The sequence below is a fragment of the Anarhichas minor genome, unplaced genomic scaffold (assembly GCF_050575085.1).
Source record: "Anarhichas minor isolate MPS153535 unplaced genomic scaffold, ASM5057508v1 ptg000026l, whole genome shotgun sequence".
Classification (NCBI taxonomy): domain Eukaryota; kingdom Metazoa; phylum Chordata; class Actinopteri; order Perciformes; family Anarhichadidae; genus Anarhichas; species Anarhichas minor.
Genome location: NW_027466472.1, coordinates 2,089,874 through 2,106,898, shown reverse-complemented (window position 1 = coordinate 2,106,898; position 17,025 = coordinate 2,089,874). Strand labels below are relative to the sequence as shown.

The 17,025-nt window shown below is 40.8% G+C and overlaps 2 protein-coding genes across 2 annotated transcripts; one reads left to right on the top strand and one right to left on the bottom strand.

The window, feature by feature from the left end:
- The first annotated feature begins 1,032 nt into the window (after positions 1-1,032).
- LOC142959324 (TRPM8 channel-associated factor homolog) lies at positions 1,033-9,802 on the top strand. The gene is made up of 11 exons (XM_076100570.1): positions 1,033-1,664; positions 2,256-2,472; positions 2,557-2,842; positions 3,722-4,023; positions 4,881-5,049; positions 5,237-5,331; positions 5,600-5,810; positions 6,566-6,802; positions 8,132-8,355; positions 8,492-8,605; positions 9,560-9,802. Exons 1-11 carry the CDS (start codon positions 1,033-1,035, stop codon positions 9,800-9,802), a joined length of 2,730 nt encoding a protein of 909 aa, XP_075956685.1.
- Positions 9,803-10,628: 826 nt separating this feature from the next.
- LOC142959285 (endonuclease domain-containing 1 protein) lies at positions 10,629-15,632 on the bottom strand. Its single transcript, XM_076100530.1, has 6 exons — positions 15,524-15,632; positions 14,444-14,463; positions 14,225-14,325; positions 13,942-14,056; positions 13,214-13,370; positions 10,629-11,020 (listed from the first exon to the last, which is right to left on the bottom strand). The coding sequence occupies exons 1-6, from the start codon at positions 15,630-15,632 to the stop codon at positions 10,629-10,631; spliced, it is 894 nt and encodes a 297-aa protein (XP_075956645.1).
- Between the last annotated feature and the right edge of the window lie 1,393 nt (positions 15,633-17,025).

Below are 17,025 nucleotides of genomic sequence, written 5' to 3'. Positions count from 1 at the left end.
TATATAAGTCATCACTTTCTTATTGAGTGTTGCTGCTTTCATAATAAAAGAAGTATATTTGATAGGTGTATGAGAATCAATAAATGGTTTTCTCGTCGTTGCCTGAAGTCAGGCTTCTTTTAATAGTAGTATTCTGCTTAAATTGAGGACTTGTGATGTTATGGAAAATTTGTAAAAATGTAAAACAAAGGGACATTCTATTTGTAAAATATGCACAATATGTCACAATATAATGACTAAAGCTGTGCTTGCTGCACAAAACAAATTTACTGAGTAAACACACCTAATTAATTTAAACTTGTTTTATTTGATAATGCAGAATCAATCCCTGTACTACTGACAACTATTCATGCAACATCACACAAGTTAATTGCATGCAGCAACATGTTATCCCTGACAGCGGAGCACTTTCTCCAATAGACTGATTCAGCTCCGCTGTCACAAGGACCGATACAGGAGAACATTCCTGCCCTCTGCTATTAGACTCTGTAATATATCACATCTGGCCAAATCAAACACAAGACTATAACACTGCTACACTGTTGTTGCTGCTGTTGGTGATCTTGTGCACTACTGTTTTGTTTATTTTTTCCTACTTAGGTAATTTAATACGATTCTATTTAGTGTATATGCTGTGCATTTCTATTTACTTTATTTTCTTAAATTGAATAGGTCCTGCTCTGTTATTTTATTATGTTGTATATATTGTGCATTTTCCATACTTAATATTTTTATTTTATTGTGTAACCTTTTTTGCTGCTGCCACAAACAAATTTCCCCTTGGGGGTTAATAAAGTATATTTCTATTCTATTTGTTTTTAATTCCTACACATGACATAATGCAGAATGAATCCCTGTACCACTGTCGACAAGTCATGCAACATCGCACAAGCTGATTGCAATGCTCGTTCTTTTCCCACAGGACACCCTGACAATCCACCAACACAACTTATCTCTGACTCAACACTATTCTTCTGCTATTCTGCCATCCACCCTCTTCATCCAAACTTCAACTAATCGATCCTACACACCATGTCCACCCGACACACTCAGTCCTACAAGTCCCTGATGAGAGGCTTTCAGGAGCTGGACATCTGTTGCTCCTCTGTCCCCAGTGAGCTGGTGCTGACTGGAGACCACGCTTTTCCTTTAGCAATGAACAGCAAAGGCCAGGTCCTGATGGCAGCCTCTCTGTACGGCCGTGGGAGGATTGTGGTCCTGAGTCATGAGACCTACCTGACCACCTTTCCTGCTCTGGTAGAGAACGCTCTGACCTGGCTGAGAGGAGATGGATCTAACAACCTGTCTGTGGGGGTCCACAAACACATCAAGGAAGTCGCTGATAACCTCAGCAAATCCAGCTTCCAAGCCACAGTTGTTGGGGCCTTTAGTGAGAACCGGGAGGTTGGTGTGTACGTGACGGACGCCTACAGCGTTGGTGCAGATGTGAAGGACCTGGTGGCTTTTCTGAAGGCTGGAGGAGGAGTGCTGATAGGAGGGCAGGCGTGGAGCTGGGATCAACAACACCCTAAGGAGAACGCAACTCTACATTTTCCAGGGAATAAAGTGTCCGCTGTGGCTGGGATCTACTTCACTACGCATTATGGGAAGGCAGAGATCCTGCCTGTCCACCCACAGATCCCATCCTCCTGGATGGCTTTACGGTAAGTGTATACTCCTCTTCTATTTCAAATGTGGGAATTTTCTGTTTATTTAAAATCTGTTCCATGTGTGGCCCTCATCATTAATACCAAATTATACAGTTTGATCAATGAAGCAATTTACTTTGTTTAATTGTGATTTAATACATTGCATTGTTTTGTGTTATGAGCGGGTTGTAATATTCCAACCCTTAATCCACGGCAGGAGCATAATACGACACATTTCATTTATTATACATAACTTTTGTAGCTTTACTTACTTAAGAACATTTTATAAGATTTTCTTTATTGAAAGTCTACTTGACGCATCAAACAAATCTAGATCATCTCACTGACATTTGTTTCTGTGATTAGACTATTTCATTGAGCATTTATTTTCTCATATGTTGCTTCTCAATGTTATATAACTTTTAAACTGTTTTAAATTGTTTAATATCTTGTAAAACATTTTGCAACCTTTGCCTTGAAAGGGGTTTATAAATAAAGTTTATTATTACTGAAAGATTTATGAAAGAATACTGATATAGGGCATGAGGATGATGGACGTCTTCTTCTCTATGTGTCGCTCTCTCCCTCCTCTCTTCCCTCATACAGTGTCGGTAAGGATTTTGCCGATGACCTAGAGTTCTTACTCCGGGGGGTTTCAGAGTTTGACCTCCGCGATGGTATTTTAGCTTCTGAGGCTCTGGTCCACGGCCCGCTAGCATTCCCCATTGGTACCACTGAGGATGGGCGGGCATTCCTGGCAGGAACCTACTATGGGAAGGGACGAGTCATCGTGATCACACATGAATATCCTCTGAAAACAAAGGTGCTGTTTAAATTTCTTTATATGAACAGAAATCGTTCTTTGTAAGTTAAATTGAGCACGTAGTGAAAACTCTTTTCATTACAGAAACTGGCTTCATTTTGGAACAATGCCATCGGTTGGCTGGACCAAGGCCGGAAGGGGGTGGTTGGTGTTAAGCCAAAGCTCAAACTTCTCAGCGAGTCAGGGTTAAAGTATGAGGAGACTGAGTTAAGGAAAGACCTGAGTGTATTCGTTTGTACAGCGTACAGCGATGATCGTGTGGAGGAAATCCAAGACTTTGTGGCAGAAGGAGGAGGTCTGCTGATTGGTGGACATGCCTGGAACTGGGCACAGACTCACCCTAGGCAAAACCCGATGACAGATTTCTCAGGTATGATAATGCACCACTAAAGTTTTATTCTGTGGTTCCCATTTCAACACCTGATGATATAGGATTGCTGAGCATGTCCATGTGATATCGTACTGGACTGACACTTATCAGGCACATGTAAATTCAGCCCCACATAATGATTTCCACAGCGCTAAATACTATTATTTTCAGTGTCAAAGTACAGCAGAAATGACAGTGGTGGGGTTCAAAATGGAGAAAGTGAGAAAGTGAGAAAGTCAGTCAGGCATCGGAGAACACCAATGACACCGTGAGGGCAAGTTGGGAATGACAGAACAAGCAAGGGAGCACACACACACATAAACACACATATATGAGACCATAGAAACAAGCACAAAGACCAAAGAGTGGACCAGACACTGAGACCTGACCCAAGACCCAAATTGCATCTGTCTGTCAATATGTCCAATATCTGAGTTGATCAGAACAGGTCTGATTTACTTTTAGGAATTTGATTCACAGCAACTCTTTCGTTCATTGATAGCACATCATGCTGTCGCCAGTGTAGCTGTTCCCCAGGGTCTGTTTTTTTGGATTGGGTCGAATTATCTTCGGGTTTATTCGGATCAGGTCTGTGTAAGTACGTAGGTAGTTTTCCATAGGGGCTATCTGGGACTGGAAACATTTTGGACCCATAAAGATCTCTGCTCTTCGACACCTCAACTCTAACCCTAAGCCTAAGTGATTATTGTGGTTCCTTATCAACAGGCTAGTGCTTTATACCGTACATATAACACACCTTCATCAAAAATAGAAGAGTATAGACATAAGAGCACTTAGACACCACCTAGGCTATTGTGCAGTTTTTGAAATGTTGGGGGACCGGTAGATCAGGTGATATTTGTTTTAACTGTGTTTCAGGAAACAAGATCCTGAACAAAATGGGCTTGAGCCTGTTGCCGGCAACCATCAGTGAAAGCTCCTACAAGGTCCCTGTGCCTACAGAGGCCAAGAAAGACACCGACCACTTCCTCTCTCTTCTACGTCTCTTTGCTGGTCATGTTACCCAGGGTGAAAAACTTGGCAAGCACGAGGAGGAACATCTTAAGAAACTGGGCGTGGATTGCACCAACTACTTGAGAATGAAGGCTTATGATAGCAGCTCCTACACACAGGTGTTGTCCGTCCTTACTGACATATTGAAGTCTAAAGGCATGCCACAGGTGGGTCATGAATGACTTTTGAGTCTATGATTGAATATATGTAGTGTTATGAATTACAAAAGAAAAATGGTGATTGTTCTTGGTTGTTATGGTGACAAACACGTCAATGGGGCTGTAAAGTGTTCTTGCAGCTCGCCGGGACGGATGGCTAGTAAGCGGGAAAGTGGCCAGAGTAGCATGGTGGAATTTGGACGCTAGCTAACTAGCCAGCTATCTGCTAGCTAGCTAGCTAGTTTGCTAATTCCTAGATACTTAAATGCTACACTGGTTACAGAAAATGAGCCGGAGAATGTTGTCAGTCAACTGCTTGTTTTAGTCGTTACTGCAAAATCTCACCTCTGTGAGTCTGTGACTTGCTGTAAGTATGTTTAGTTTGTACGAAAGTTAGCAAGCTACATACGCTACCTATCAACTCTACACTAGAATCCCATTGTTCCCACTGACACTGACATTATTTGGTGATGGTCTGAATTCACAGCCTCCACCTCCCAGTACAATAAATCTGGGCATGCCAGTCTGTCTGCCATTAGCATCCACACTCCTGTCGCCCTTATATTCAGCCTCAAACAAACACAGCCTCTCCCGCCTAATTTCAAAGTACTCAGATATGAATTTAGAGAGCTGTTGAGAGGCAATCAAAATGCTCCCAATCTCAGATCTTGCACCTGTAAACGTACTGTACTTTTCACATTCAAATTTTATTTTGCAATTTTACTACAAATGCCCTTTGTTGTCATCACTAAGCTAGGCCTATTCATTCATATTGTTGCCCTCACTGGAAACCTGTTGGCTATCAACCAATCAGGTTGTGTTGCAGGGATCCGTTTTAAGATTATTCATGTTCACTTTATTTCAAGGTGAGTGAGAAGAACCCTGTGAAGACACCCAAAGACCATCTACTTCTCAGATTAGGGGCAGCGGTATACAATGTGTCCCAAGATCCTGATGCCCTTCTGCCCTTCCTCATCAAGCCTTTGATGCCAACAGTGGGATACCAAAGGATCATGATTAATGCTAACACAGCAGGTCAGAACTCACTGTTGTGAATAAATGTGTTAAATGATTGTGAGATCAAAATGCCGACCTGTAATTTGTCTCTGTACAATTTAATATGTTGCAGTGTGTGTGTGTGTGTGTGTGGTATTACATTGCATTCACATGAAGGCCGTTAAATTTCTCTTGTGACCTTTTTGCTAATCTTTATGTGTGCCAGGAGAGGCGACGTGGATCAGTACAGGCCTGTACCTCTTTCCTGGTGTGAAGACCGAGATGATCATACCAGCAAACATGGTCAACAAGAGCTGGACGGTACGGTACACAAAATTGAATACTGCGCTTGTTGTGTTTGTCAATATTCTGTTAATTTATACCTCTAAGTCAGGTCTGTTTTGTCAATAAAGCCCCAAATCAGAAACGTATCTTGTACATTTCACCTCTATTAATATCATTTTATGCCTCAATTTATTCATTCTATTCTGGCTTGTTTTATAACCATTGACTGACATTCATATCCTAAAAAAATCTAACTTTTCTTGCTCTTTTTCCAAGAAGTAACACATATCCATGTCTCCCTCAGATCCAGATCGGTTGTCAAACAGATTACCTGGATGCTGAAGAGTTGAAGAGAGCACCTCGTGTTTATGAGCAATTTCTTGTTACCTCAGAGAAGATGCAGGTGTGGAACCTGTGGGGGGGACTCATCTACCTGGTGGCTCCACCCAACACAAAGGTGGAGGGGGAAGAGGTCATAGTGCGGATGGCTGTACCTGCTCCTTATTACAAGTCAGGTGAGTGTGTGTCACTGTCTGTTCATGATCCACAAAGGACTGTAAGGAGAATCGAATGCACATTGTGCAGCAGTATGAACATTTGTTGCCTGGAAAGAAAGTTTCTGGTCTAGTTTACTTTTTTTTTTTTTTCAACAACCTGTTAGGGGCCCAGAGGGCTGTGGAACACTTGTTGACTGACTCAACTCAGTTTACACTTTTCTTTTTCAGGTAGCTTTCAACACATCATGTTTTATTATTTAAATAAGTTATGTAAGTTTGATTTCATTAAATTTGTATTTTAAAAAAAGGACAATGTACATTAATCAACATTCAAACAAATGTAAATGTTAAACCCGAGTATGTATTGGTTCCGTGTTCAGGGACGACATCATACAACAAAACGAAAGTCAGGTTTAGGCAACAAAACTGCCTACGTGGTGTCGAGTTGAAAGTCCTTTGTTTGTTTGTTGGACCCATCAACCTCCACTTCTGGCACCGTATGTGGTCTTTCTTGATATTTAATACAACTACACGTTATCTCCAATAACTTAATAAACAAAACTCCACTACTTTACCTTATTTTATGAGTATGTTGTATTCATGAAGCCCATTTAGTAAAAGAAGCAATGCTTTCTTTGAAACATGCAGTTTTTGGCATGATGACGTCATGCTGTATTTACAGTCTGCCTACAATGGGGCTTTTGAAAAATAATCACTATAATTCAAAGCTTTGTTTTGATTGCACTCCAACCTCGACCCTTTGTTTGTTTCAGGCGTGACAACAGCAGCTGATTGGTCGTTGCTGCGCAAATCTCCTTCACCGTGGGCAGAGCTGGAGTTTGACAACATCATCCTCACTATGCCGTCAGACGTTGTTCGAGACCTGGAGAGCCTTGATGAGGTGGAAGCACTTTGGAATGACATCATGAGGGGCGTCGCAGATCTGGCTGTCATACCGCGCAGATTTACCCGCAAAGAACGCATTGTAGCAGATGTGCAGATCTCGGCTGGTAAGTGTGTTTTATGTCGCATACTCACAATTCAATCAAAGGATGTCTTCGCAGCATGTGTTGCAAAAAAAGTATGGTGTTTGCATTATTTAAATTCTTAAAACTGCTTAGAAATTATTACAATTTAAAGAAAAAACTTCTTCCGTCTTGGTCCCAGATCTACGGTGGTCGAGTAGTGTCACATGAAAGCGAGGGCCACAACGCAACACAAGTTAGCAACAACAAATGTTGACTACTGACTGATATTGCAGGCAGACTATTATTCGGTGTGTTCGGGGTGAGCCAGGCCTGCGCAGAATCATTGATCATTGCACAATACATACTGATTAGATTTGTGTCGGACCTGATCCAGACTGATGTCATGCACACGTGGGCAACGATAACCTCATGAGATCATGGCGGCCACAGTTTTTAGAGCCAGGTGCAGCAGCTGTTTTTGATTGCTCTATATTGTATTAGGTACCATGTGTGTTATATTGTGTTGTGTGATTTGGACAAGCCCCACATAAATGCATTGATAATCTACTGTAGATACAACTATTTTAATACTATTGTACAGTATAATATAGTTCATACCATATATTGAACATATATTGACAAGTTTTGTAAAAAGGCATTTGTTAGGCTGATGTTAATGATGAGCTAATGTAACTTGTGCTCACTTGAGCTCATCAGTTCACAAATGGCAACTCCTCTCCAGTGTTGCCGGATCAGATTGACAGTGTCCCACCAAGTCACAACCTAAAACCTGCCAAATTCATTAATAAACAGCCAAAATCATTACCTTGCCAGAAACCTTTGTAAAACCATTACATTCACAATAAAGATACACATCATACACACACAAAGCATCATATCTGTGTCAAATAGCCAATTAAAGATAAGAGGATTAGATCAAATAAGCTATCACAACCCACAAAGAGTGCAGTCAGACAACCAAGTACACAATATCACACGTCAATGTCAATGATGATGACTTCAAGATCAGTAAGTCCTTCCTTCATCCGAACGACGTTTAAATGCAACTCATGTCAATTAAATATCTAGTAATTTAATATTAACACGAGTTGACTGAATTTTGTATCTGTGTTTGCTTGGTAATGTTGTTGTCACAATATTTTCAAAAACCCTGCCAATTGTCGACCAAAAGCAGCCCATATTTCATCGACCCGCCCGACGCTATGTTTCCCAGGTCAAAAGTAATCAAATAGGGCGGAAACCAGCTCTTCGTACGACTCCGGAGACCATGTCCCGAAGACATCTCTGTTAATGCACATTGCTATTCAAATGTTTAACACATGTTTCTGTTACTGACATCTCTCCGTCCAGGTTGGATGCACGCAGGGTATCCTGTCATGATGAACTCATCTGTAGCAGCTGAGCTGGTCAGAACAGATGACGCCAGGACCAAAGGCCTGTGGGGAGAAATTCATGAACTGGGACACAACCAACAGAGAAGCTGCTGGGAGTTCCGACCACACACCACAGAGTGCACATGCAACCTGTGGTCGGTGTATGTGCATGAGGAGGTGCTGGGGATCAACAGGGCAACGGTGGAGTAAAACACTTTTATCTTGGATGACACACATTTTATTTGTTTTTTCTGTGATCACATTTTCATCACTGGACATCTCAGTCCGGTAATTTCCCCTTGGTTAACATCATAATATTATGATTTGTTCAATGCAGGCTCATCCATCTCTGACCTTAAAAAATCGGAAGAATTCTGTTGACGAGTTTGTTAAAGGGGGCAAGAAGCTCAGCGACTGGAAAGTGTGGGTGGCCCTGGAGACATACTTGCAGGTGAAAGAGAATTAGTGTGTTTTAAATTCTGTAAAGAAGCTGTGCTTGGGTCACACAGGAGTCCCCATTTATCCAGCATCAAAACCCAGGAAATGCAAGTAAGGCTTTAAATCTATAGTCACGCCGCTGCCCCTATGAGGCTGTAGATGGAATAGAAAATTAAAAAAATTTGGTGAGTAATGGGGAGATCATTTTGGGTTAAAAAAAATGCAAGTTTGGTCTGATAACTTCACCAATTCTAAGCGGTTTACCCTCTGTACTCTGCACAATACTCCTCAGCCTTACCTGCACATCATCACGCTCAGGTGAGCTTTACCAGTTCTTGGTTTAATGTGTCAGCTTCAGCTGCACTTTGTCGGCCTGAGCAGTTGTTAGTTTTATGGCTGAGTTTAGTTGCGTATGAGATATTGTTTAACTTGTTTGCATGTTCATGTCAGTATGCTTAAAGTACAGCTGAAAGCACAATCCTGTCATATGGGAGTTACCTTACAGTCTCCAACTTGTAAACACTTTTCATGTCAATGTTTAGATTTTAGTGATAACTGGTAAACTGATTTAACCAACTTGATGCTTCATCAAGTGAAAGTTGCTTTTGTGTTCCTTTCTCATCTTCAGATGAATTGTTCTTCCTTAAATCTCAGGTGGATAGAGTGCTGCACGTTGAAAAGCCATAATTATAATTTAGTTATTATTCATACAAGTTATAACTCATCCTCTGGGGGTTCATGAATGTCTTTACCTTATTTCATCGCTATCCATCTGATAAATGTTAAGATATTTCCCTCTGAACTACAGTGATGGATTGATGGACTGAGTGACATTACAGCCCCGTTGTCGTGCGGCTAAAATAGCCTCTTAGGACTTCACTGCAGTCATTTGTTAACTCGCTCATAAACTTTCATTCTGCCACCAACCCACTGTTTTTTCCCTCAACCTCTGTCTCCTTCCATGCAGCTCCAGGAACAGTTTGGTTGGGATGCCTTTAAGAAGGTGTTTGCTGCCTACCACGAGATGACCAACATTCCCAGTGACAACGACGGAAAGATGAACCTGTATGCTGTGACTTTCTCCCAGACTGTGGGGAGGAACCTGTCTGCATTCTTTAAGGCCTGGAGCTGGCCCATAGAAACAGCTACTGAGGAGAAGCTCTCCAAGCTTTCTCCCTGGACGGACCACCCCATGGCCAAATATGACTAAACTTCAGACTGCAGCTGATTAAAATTGCAGAGAGGTGGGTGCTGGTTTGCAATTGGGAATACATTTCTATAACTGGGCTTATTTTTTATTATTGTCGGAGTTTTTGCGCAAAAGAATAGTAATACTCTTTATAACCAACTAAAAAGATTCACATTACAGGTGTAGGTCTGTTCATGAAGGCTCTAAAAATGGTGATTCCCTTAGAATGTGCAGCTAAAATCAGTATAATACTGCTGGTTGGGCTGTAAAATCAGCTGAAACACTCACAGCAGAGTTGTTCCCTGTGGGTTCATCACTATGATCGACTCCCTTCACATTCCACACATTCTAAATATATTAATGTTGCTTAAAGCAACTATAAAAGTTTTTCAGAAACCATAATAACATCAGGAGAAGCATAAGTAAAAAGGCATATTCTAATTGAAAAGTACAACTTCTTTCAGGGTCAAATTACTTCTAATAGTTTTACAAATATTTGGATGTTTCTTTTGTGAATCAGTACGTGTTTTCATTGATCATTTGCTCTCAAGGTGTTTAAAGTTACTCTATATATACTTAAACAACAATTCCTATAATTGCTTCTTGGGTTCTTTGGGGTCTTTTTCTTACATATTTTTGACAAGACAAGAACATAATTTCTGTCATTCATTTAATCAAACAATATATTCATGTAAATGGCAGTTAGTGATTCAGGCTGTGTTCCTAAGACAGACACTTGCTATGTTTTTCCTTTGCTGTCAATAAAAAAGACAAATAAACAGTCATTACCTCTATTTATTTGTATTCATCTATTTGTGGTTGAATGAGAATAATAATAAGGGATGTATTAGTCTTTGCAGTTGTTGTAAAACAGCTCCCCTACTGGCTGATTGGAGAACTGCTGGAGGAATTCTCCCAGTTCATCCAGTGAGAGCTTCTCCACCCAGTTGTCCTCCGTGTTCCTCGCCGTGGCAGCGCCACTCTGAACGGGTCTGCCGTTGTTGTCCACGCAGCAGTAGGCGTTCCACAGGTAGTCTGGGATGTTGACGCGCTTCACATTGTTCTTCACAATCCAGTTGTCTGCAGAGGGAACGGCGCCAACCAGCACGAAGGCCTTGGAGCACTTGTCCCGGAAAAGTTCAGTGAGCTTGGACTCGTGGATCCTCCAGGCGTTCTGGTTCAGTTTGGGGTTCTGAGGAACCACGTTGGTGAGGGTGAAAGTGGCATTGCGGGTCGGGACTGTAGGAGAGAGGAGTGGAGGATTACAGGAAGTTATGCAAGAAATGAAGTTACAGCTTGTGGTTCCAAAGAAATAAAGTTATGTATTGTAAAGGTGGCTTGATAGCATGCAGAGGAAGAGAGAGAAAGACCAAGATGTGTCTGGTAGCTTCATTATTGTTATTCTACCAGGTTCACCCAAAATATTCTCTAAACTTGTTAAATTATAATCCAAGGCTGCAGCAGCTGCAATCTTGAGGATAATGGTTGTTTTGTACCTATTATAATATGAATCAGATATCCGCTAATATTTGAACAATAATTAATCTTACAGTAGTTGTAATAATAATGTGTTTTTTTCGGTTACACATAACAAATAATAGATACAAATAAGGGATTAAATTAACTGAAAAAAAATACAAACATATTTTCAGAGATATTTTCTTTTTTTTACAATCTTGTGATAACAAGCCTGAGATCATAAAATATTTAGAGGATGCAGATGAAGGAATAATTTCATGTCAAACACATTCATTTCATGATCACAAGTAAATAAAAAATGGGAAATAATTATAAGCAATTCCCTGAATGCAATTCTTAATCTCTATGTAAAACATATGAATATAAGTGTAAAACAGACTTGACAATTAGTAGTTAAGTATTTGCAAATACCCTCTGTTATTAACTGCATGATTTAACACTGAGATAAGAATCCAGATATGTATCTGCGTGCAGCCTCCCAGCGCTGCCTTATTAAGGTTGCTATGATAACGGACACCAATTTAGGAAATCATAGACACCGGAAAGTAATTTAACCTTCCGTGATTCAGTGTAATGTATTGATGCAAAGTTTAGCGGTAAAGATTACGTTTGGATACAGAAGGCTATTATTCCTTCATTCTATTGTATCACAGCGAAAAATGAAAAGTGAAATCTGAGTAAAAACAACATTCAATATCAAGTAAGTGAACTTCTACAGTAAGGAATATCAACTTCAGATGCTGCCATTGGAATCATCACTGTAAAAACCTCGTACAGTTTCAACTATTATTGACTGGATTATAATTTGGTGGATATGTTGTGTGGGCATCGTACATTTTCTCTCTTAATATCACTTAATAAACAACAAACTAACTTGAAGTTACTACAACAAACTTTCCTTTTGTGTTGACTTTGGCGGTCCCTCTGGACAAAAGTGGTAGTGTTTCCGAGCACCAGCGTCCCTTTAGACAACCTCTCATCGTGCTGCAGCAGGGTCTGAAAGTCTACCCCTCTCAGTCCTGGTTGTGGTTCTCCCGTGCCTCCCTTTTCTCCAGCGGGCCCAGCAATAGCCTGGGCCTCCAGCAGTGTGGTGTTGGGCTCCTCCCCTCGCTTTAAGCCTGGTGGGCTGGTCACTGCTGGAGGCCCCGCTGGAGTCTTAGCAGAAGAAGTTTCTCTGATGAAAAGCATTAAAAATAACTATAGAAATAACCAATCTTCTCACTGATGGTCTGGTTTACTTATAGGTCAAGAAGAAGCATCACTACTTAATCTAGCTGGTCTCATCCAGTGTTGATAGCTATACCTACACAAAATAAGGCGTCATAATTCGTAGGTACCCCACGAAATAATTTAGTATGTTACCACGTAAGTATAAAGAGGTGGATGGGTCCAACAACCAGCGACCGTTCATCCAGGAGACTGCTGTTTGTTCCCCATGTGAAACGAGATGTCAATTATGTGTCACGTAACTTGCGTACTTCAGCAACACACTTCCGTGGTTGTTTTAACCCAGATTACAATCTTTTTCTAAACCTAACCAAGAAGTTTTGTTGCGTAAACTAAACTGTTTCTATTGCTTCTGTGCAGAGGGAAGTTTATTTTGAAAAGACTGTAGGCATGTAGTGAATGTAAATTGATGCGTGTTGCTGGACTTTCGTTGGAAAACGCACAAAAAATGAGTAACTTTTCGTAAGATATACAAACCGCCGTATGAGGATTTTGGTTTCATAGTTAAAAGTTCCTCACAGGAACATTAAATGACAAGTATGTGAATTTGTGTGAATGCCACTGGACAAAATAAAAGAAGTAATCATTTCATTGTAGAGCATTGATTTAAAGTAATAATCACACACTCGTATCGGAGGTTTCCAATCCAGCACATCAGGCGGGGGGGATGTTGAACTCAACTGACATCTTTGCCCCCAAAAATCACCCATGTTCAACCTCCATTACCTGCGTGGTGTCCATTGGGGTTGAGGTGACCACGGTCGAAGCCAGAGTGTGTGTAATCCTCATTCAGGGCCTGTTTCTCTCCTTGGTAGACCCCAGGGTGGTCCTTCCCCAGCCAGTAGCCGTCCTTCATCTCTGCTTGCCAGGACATGTTTACCAGCTGCAAGGCAATAACCCCTCAGATTTAAATGTACGTGTACACGGGGTGTCGCTGTGACTCATATGGTATCATATACTGAAAGATATTAATGCATTACGGTTGATTCATGTTGAATATAACACTGTAAAATTACAGTAAATTACTGGCAGCAGCTTTGCCATTACGCTTCTGCACAATACAGTATCTCTACTGTATCAAAAGAATACAGCAGCTTACTGTAGTTACAGTTATTTGGTGTAATAATTCAAAAGACAGTATTTTCCTGGCAGCAGTTATTGTTATCAAAATGTGCAGTAATTTGGCAGCTGTAAGCAATACATTACTGTGAAAAGAATCACTTGACCGTTTCGATCGTGGGAGTAAGATTTATGACTCCCACAATGCATTGCTTTCACATCAATATAAGCATAATACAGCGGGTCACTGTTGGTATTTCACTGTACATTTGTGTTACAATCAGCGCTCTATTACTGTACGACACTGTTCTCTCCATACTTGATATCTATGACACACATTCTGATGATTCTGTCCACATCAATGCCTTTGATGCACATATACAATACACACGAACCTGAGGCTCTACAAACCACCTTTTCTCCCTGCCTCCTCCATTGCTGGGCTGGAAGTGATAGGCAGCGTAGACGGCAATACGATGGTTAGTGTCATACAGCGTGGCAAAGTGGTACCTGGTGGAGCAAAGGTTTAGTTTAATGATCCAGGGATCTAGAAAAAAATGAGGTGCTGCAAAACAATAGTCAGATTTTCTAATCTACATCTATCTGAGTGCACTTGTGAAGTTCACATTATAATGCCGTATATAAACTAAAGTATAGAGGTCTGATTTCTTTCCCTACCTGTTGCTGAAGCGATGACAGAGACGGGCAGCATCGGGGGTAGAAGCCCCCCACTCTGGCACCTTCTCTTTATAGAAGTAACTCATGCATTCTGGCACATCCTGGAACAAAAACATATATATATCAAAAAAAACACAGGCTTCTAAGTGAGCCACTTGTGCAACACACACAGATTCGATTTTTTTAAGTTTTTGAGTGAACTGGAATAAGGTCACGAACCTCAAAACGCTCCACAACATCTGCATGAACAGAGAAGAGGAGCGAGAGAAGAGCGCACAAAGTTACCAAAGTTTGCATCCTGGACCAAACCTTTGGTATCAGGGATTCTTGACCGTCCTACAGAGTTGAATCAAATACAACAGAATACGTTTTTTTATTTAACATTGCAGTGTATGGTATATAATGTAGGTCTACTTAGACAGCTTCAGCCTGCACATGGAAGAGGTTTGTTTGTGCTCTTTGTGTTTGTATTTCAACTCACCTGCTGGTGCACCTGTCCGCCGCCACAGTCCGCTCTGAGCAGAAACTGGCTTTTATGTGTGACTTCTCCTCACCTTTCACCCCGTTTGTCCTCTGCTTTTATCTGAACTCCTGCTAACACGTGATGCTTGTGTGCCCAGGAACCAGAATTTGGCCAACGCATAAGGTGTTGGTGTGGATGAACGAGAGCGAGTGTGTAGAAAAAAGGAACAATATCAGCGCTGCTGTGAATCCCAGTGGAATTTGTGAAAGATGGGAGATAACGTGTGTATGTAAAGAGGACATTTTATGTGTTACTACCATGACAACATTTCATGTCATCCAAGTGTACTTTTGCTTTTGGTATTTTAAGTGTATTTTGAATGCAGGACTTTTACTTGTTACAAATAATTTCTAACCTGTAATGCTACTTTTGATCCGAGTACTTCTTTCACAAGTGATTTTAAAGCCTTCAGTGTAAGTCATGTATTGTCTAATACTGTATGAAATCAATACACACTGTTTACTTCCTTGGAAACAATATCATTTTTACGGAGTTACTGTAAGAGTTACAGCTTTGTGGTGATGGTGAGGTGAGACTGGAATTTGTGTTCCAGTGCCTTTAACAATAAGTCTCTGACTCTATTAATGAGTTCTGATACCACGAAAACACTCCTGTAATATGATATCAAGTTCACCTCCTGGACTATTCACAACATGTGCATTTTGGCAGATTCACCGACAGTTTCCCACGCCCAGCTTTAGGTTAGGTAACACCAAGATATCTGCTCATGTGTTGTTTTTCCCACGATCAGAGGAGAGGCTGAGTGCAAACCTCACATGTGGACTCCTCCCACTTCTCTAGAGTGCTCTGACTGTGTGAAGAAATTCTATATTTAACCAGCTCCATGCACCCAGAGAGGTCAGGAGGTCGGCTGGAGATGTGCATCCTGCTGTCGCACAACTATTCTCCAGTACACCGTGCTTTATTCAACGATTGATTTCGCCCATCGTACCTTCAACAGAGTGGTGTCTGCGGTCGTTTTTGATTTCTGTCACTCTTGCAGCTTATGGATCACACAAAATTAAAATTTACAGGAGAGAGAGGTGTGGGGATGGCTCATGAGAGCAGTGACAGGTGAGTTGATTGGCACAGCGGGCGCTTGTTGACTAATTACATCCTCCTTTAAATGCAGTAGTGTGCTGCACCTCTGATGACTGCCACACAACCACGGACAACCACTGGACTAAAATGTCTCTGGGTCAAAGTTCATAGATCGCGCCTCCTTCTTCAGGAAAAACTTCTCTAAATCATCATCTGTCTCAAAGTCAATATATTAAAGCGTAGAGAGATGGTTTATGTTGTTTTTGTGATATTTCTTATTTATAGCACTTCATCGAAAGACAAATTTCCCCTCTGGGACAGTAACTTATCCATCTAGTATCCATCTATTATGTGTATGAAATATGTTATATTCTAAATTACTATCCAAAGGTATATATATTTACAGCTGAAAAGATTAGTCTAGTGACAGAAAACTAATTGGCGACCATTGGCCGTACCCACCATTGAGGTTTACCGAGGTCCGGACCTTTGTATGTCCTGACTAAAAATAACTTAACTTTAGTGCGGCAAAGATATTGTACAATGCCAGGCAATCTGTATGTTCAGATTGAAGTGTGGATAAGTCATTGCAACATTTAACCGGATTCTCATTTGTTACTGCTTGACAGCTCATTATTGCTCACCAAACATCTTAAAATGCACATATTAAAAATAAATGAACCCCCCTGGTAAGCTAAATGTTTGGACCTTGGTATTTCTAAAACCCTCCGTTCAGCCATGTTAGCAACTATTCTGATGATTGTTTGATGTTTCATGCAAAATGCCAAAGTTTTCATGTTTCTTGCTTCTCAAATATGAGGATTTGCTGCTTTTCCTTTTAATTATTATAATTCATGTTTAATGATTTTGAGTTGTGGACTATTTGTTTGAGAAAACAAGCATTGTGAAGGTGTCCCTTTGTTTTTCTACATGTTCTTTTCCACACACACATGCTGACAGGTAAATGTTTGTGTCACATGGAAACTCTCTGATTACTTATGTTCAAAGCCAAACGTGTGTTCAGCTATGAACTGCTGTGTTGTTACATTGTGAGGAAGCCTCTCACTTATGATTATAATTTCCATGTCTGAAAATGGGATAATTGCTGTTTGTTGGGATTTCTGTTTTGGTGCAACATGTTCAGAGTGGGCCAATTTGACCCTAACATTGCTCGTCTTTGTTTTTCTTTGCACAAGATTTTTAATAGTTCTGTAAAATGTGGGACTTTATCATTTGA

Coding starts and splice junctions, on each gene's coding strand:
- LOC142959285 (XM_076100530.1), bottom strand. CDS start 15,632: ATGCACATCTCCAGCCGACCTCCTGACCTCTCTGGGTGCATGGAGCTG. Junction 14,464..15,523: donor GAAGTGGGAGGAGTCCACAT/GTGAGGTTTGCA, acceptor CTGTTCATGCAG/ATGTTGTGGAGCGTTTTGAG. Junction 14,057..14,224: donor TGTCATCGCTTCAGCAACAG/GTAGGGAAAGAA, acceptor TTGCTCCACCAG/GTACCACTTTGCCACGCTGT.
- LOC142959324 (XM_076100570.1), top strand. CDS start 1,033: ATGTCCACCCGACACACTCAGTCCTACAAGTCCCTGATGAGAGGCTTT. Junction 5,811..6,565: donor TGCTCCTTATTACAAGTCAG/GTGAGTGTGTGT, acceptor TGTTTGTTTCAG/GCGTGACAACAGCAGCTGAT. Junction 8,606..9,559: donor CCCTGGAGACATACTTGCAG/GTGAAAGAGAAT, acceptor CCTTCCATGCAG/CTCCAGGAACAGTTTGGTTG.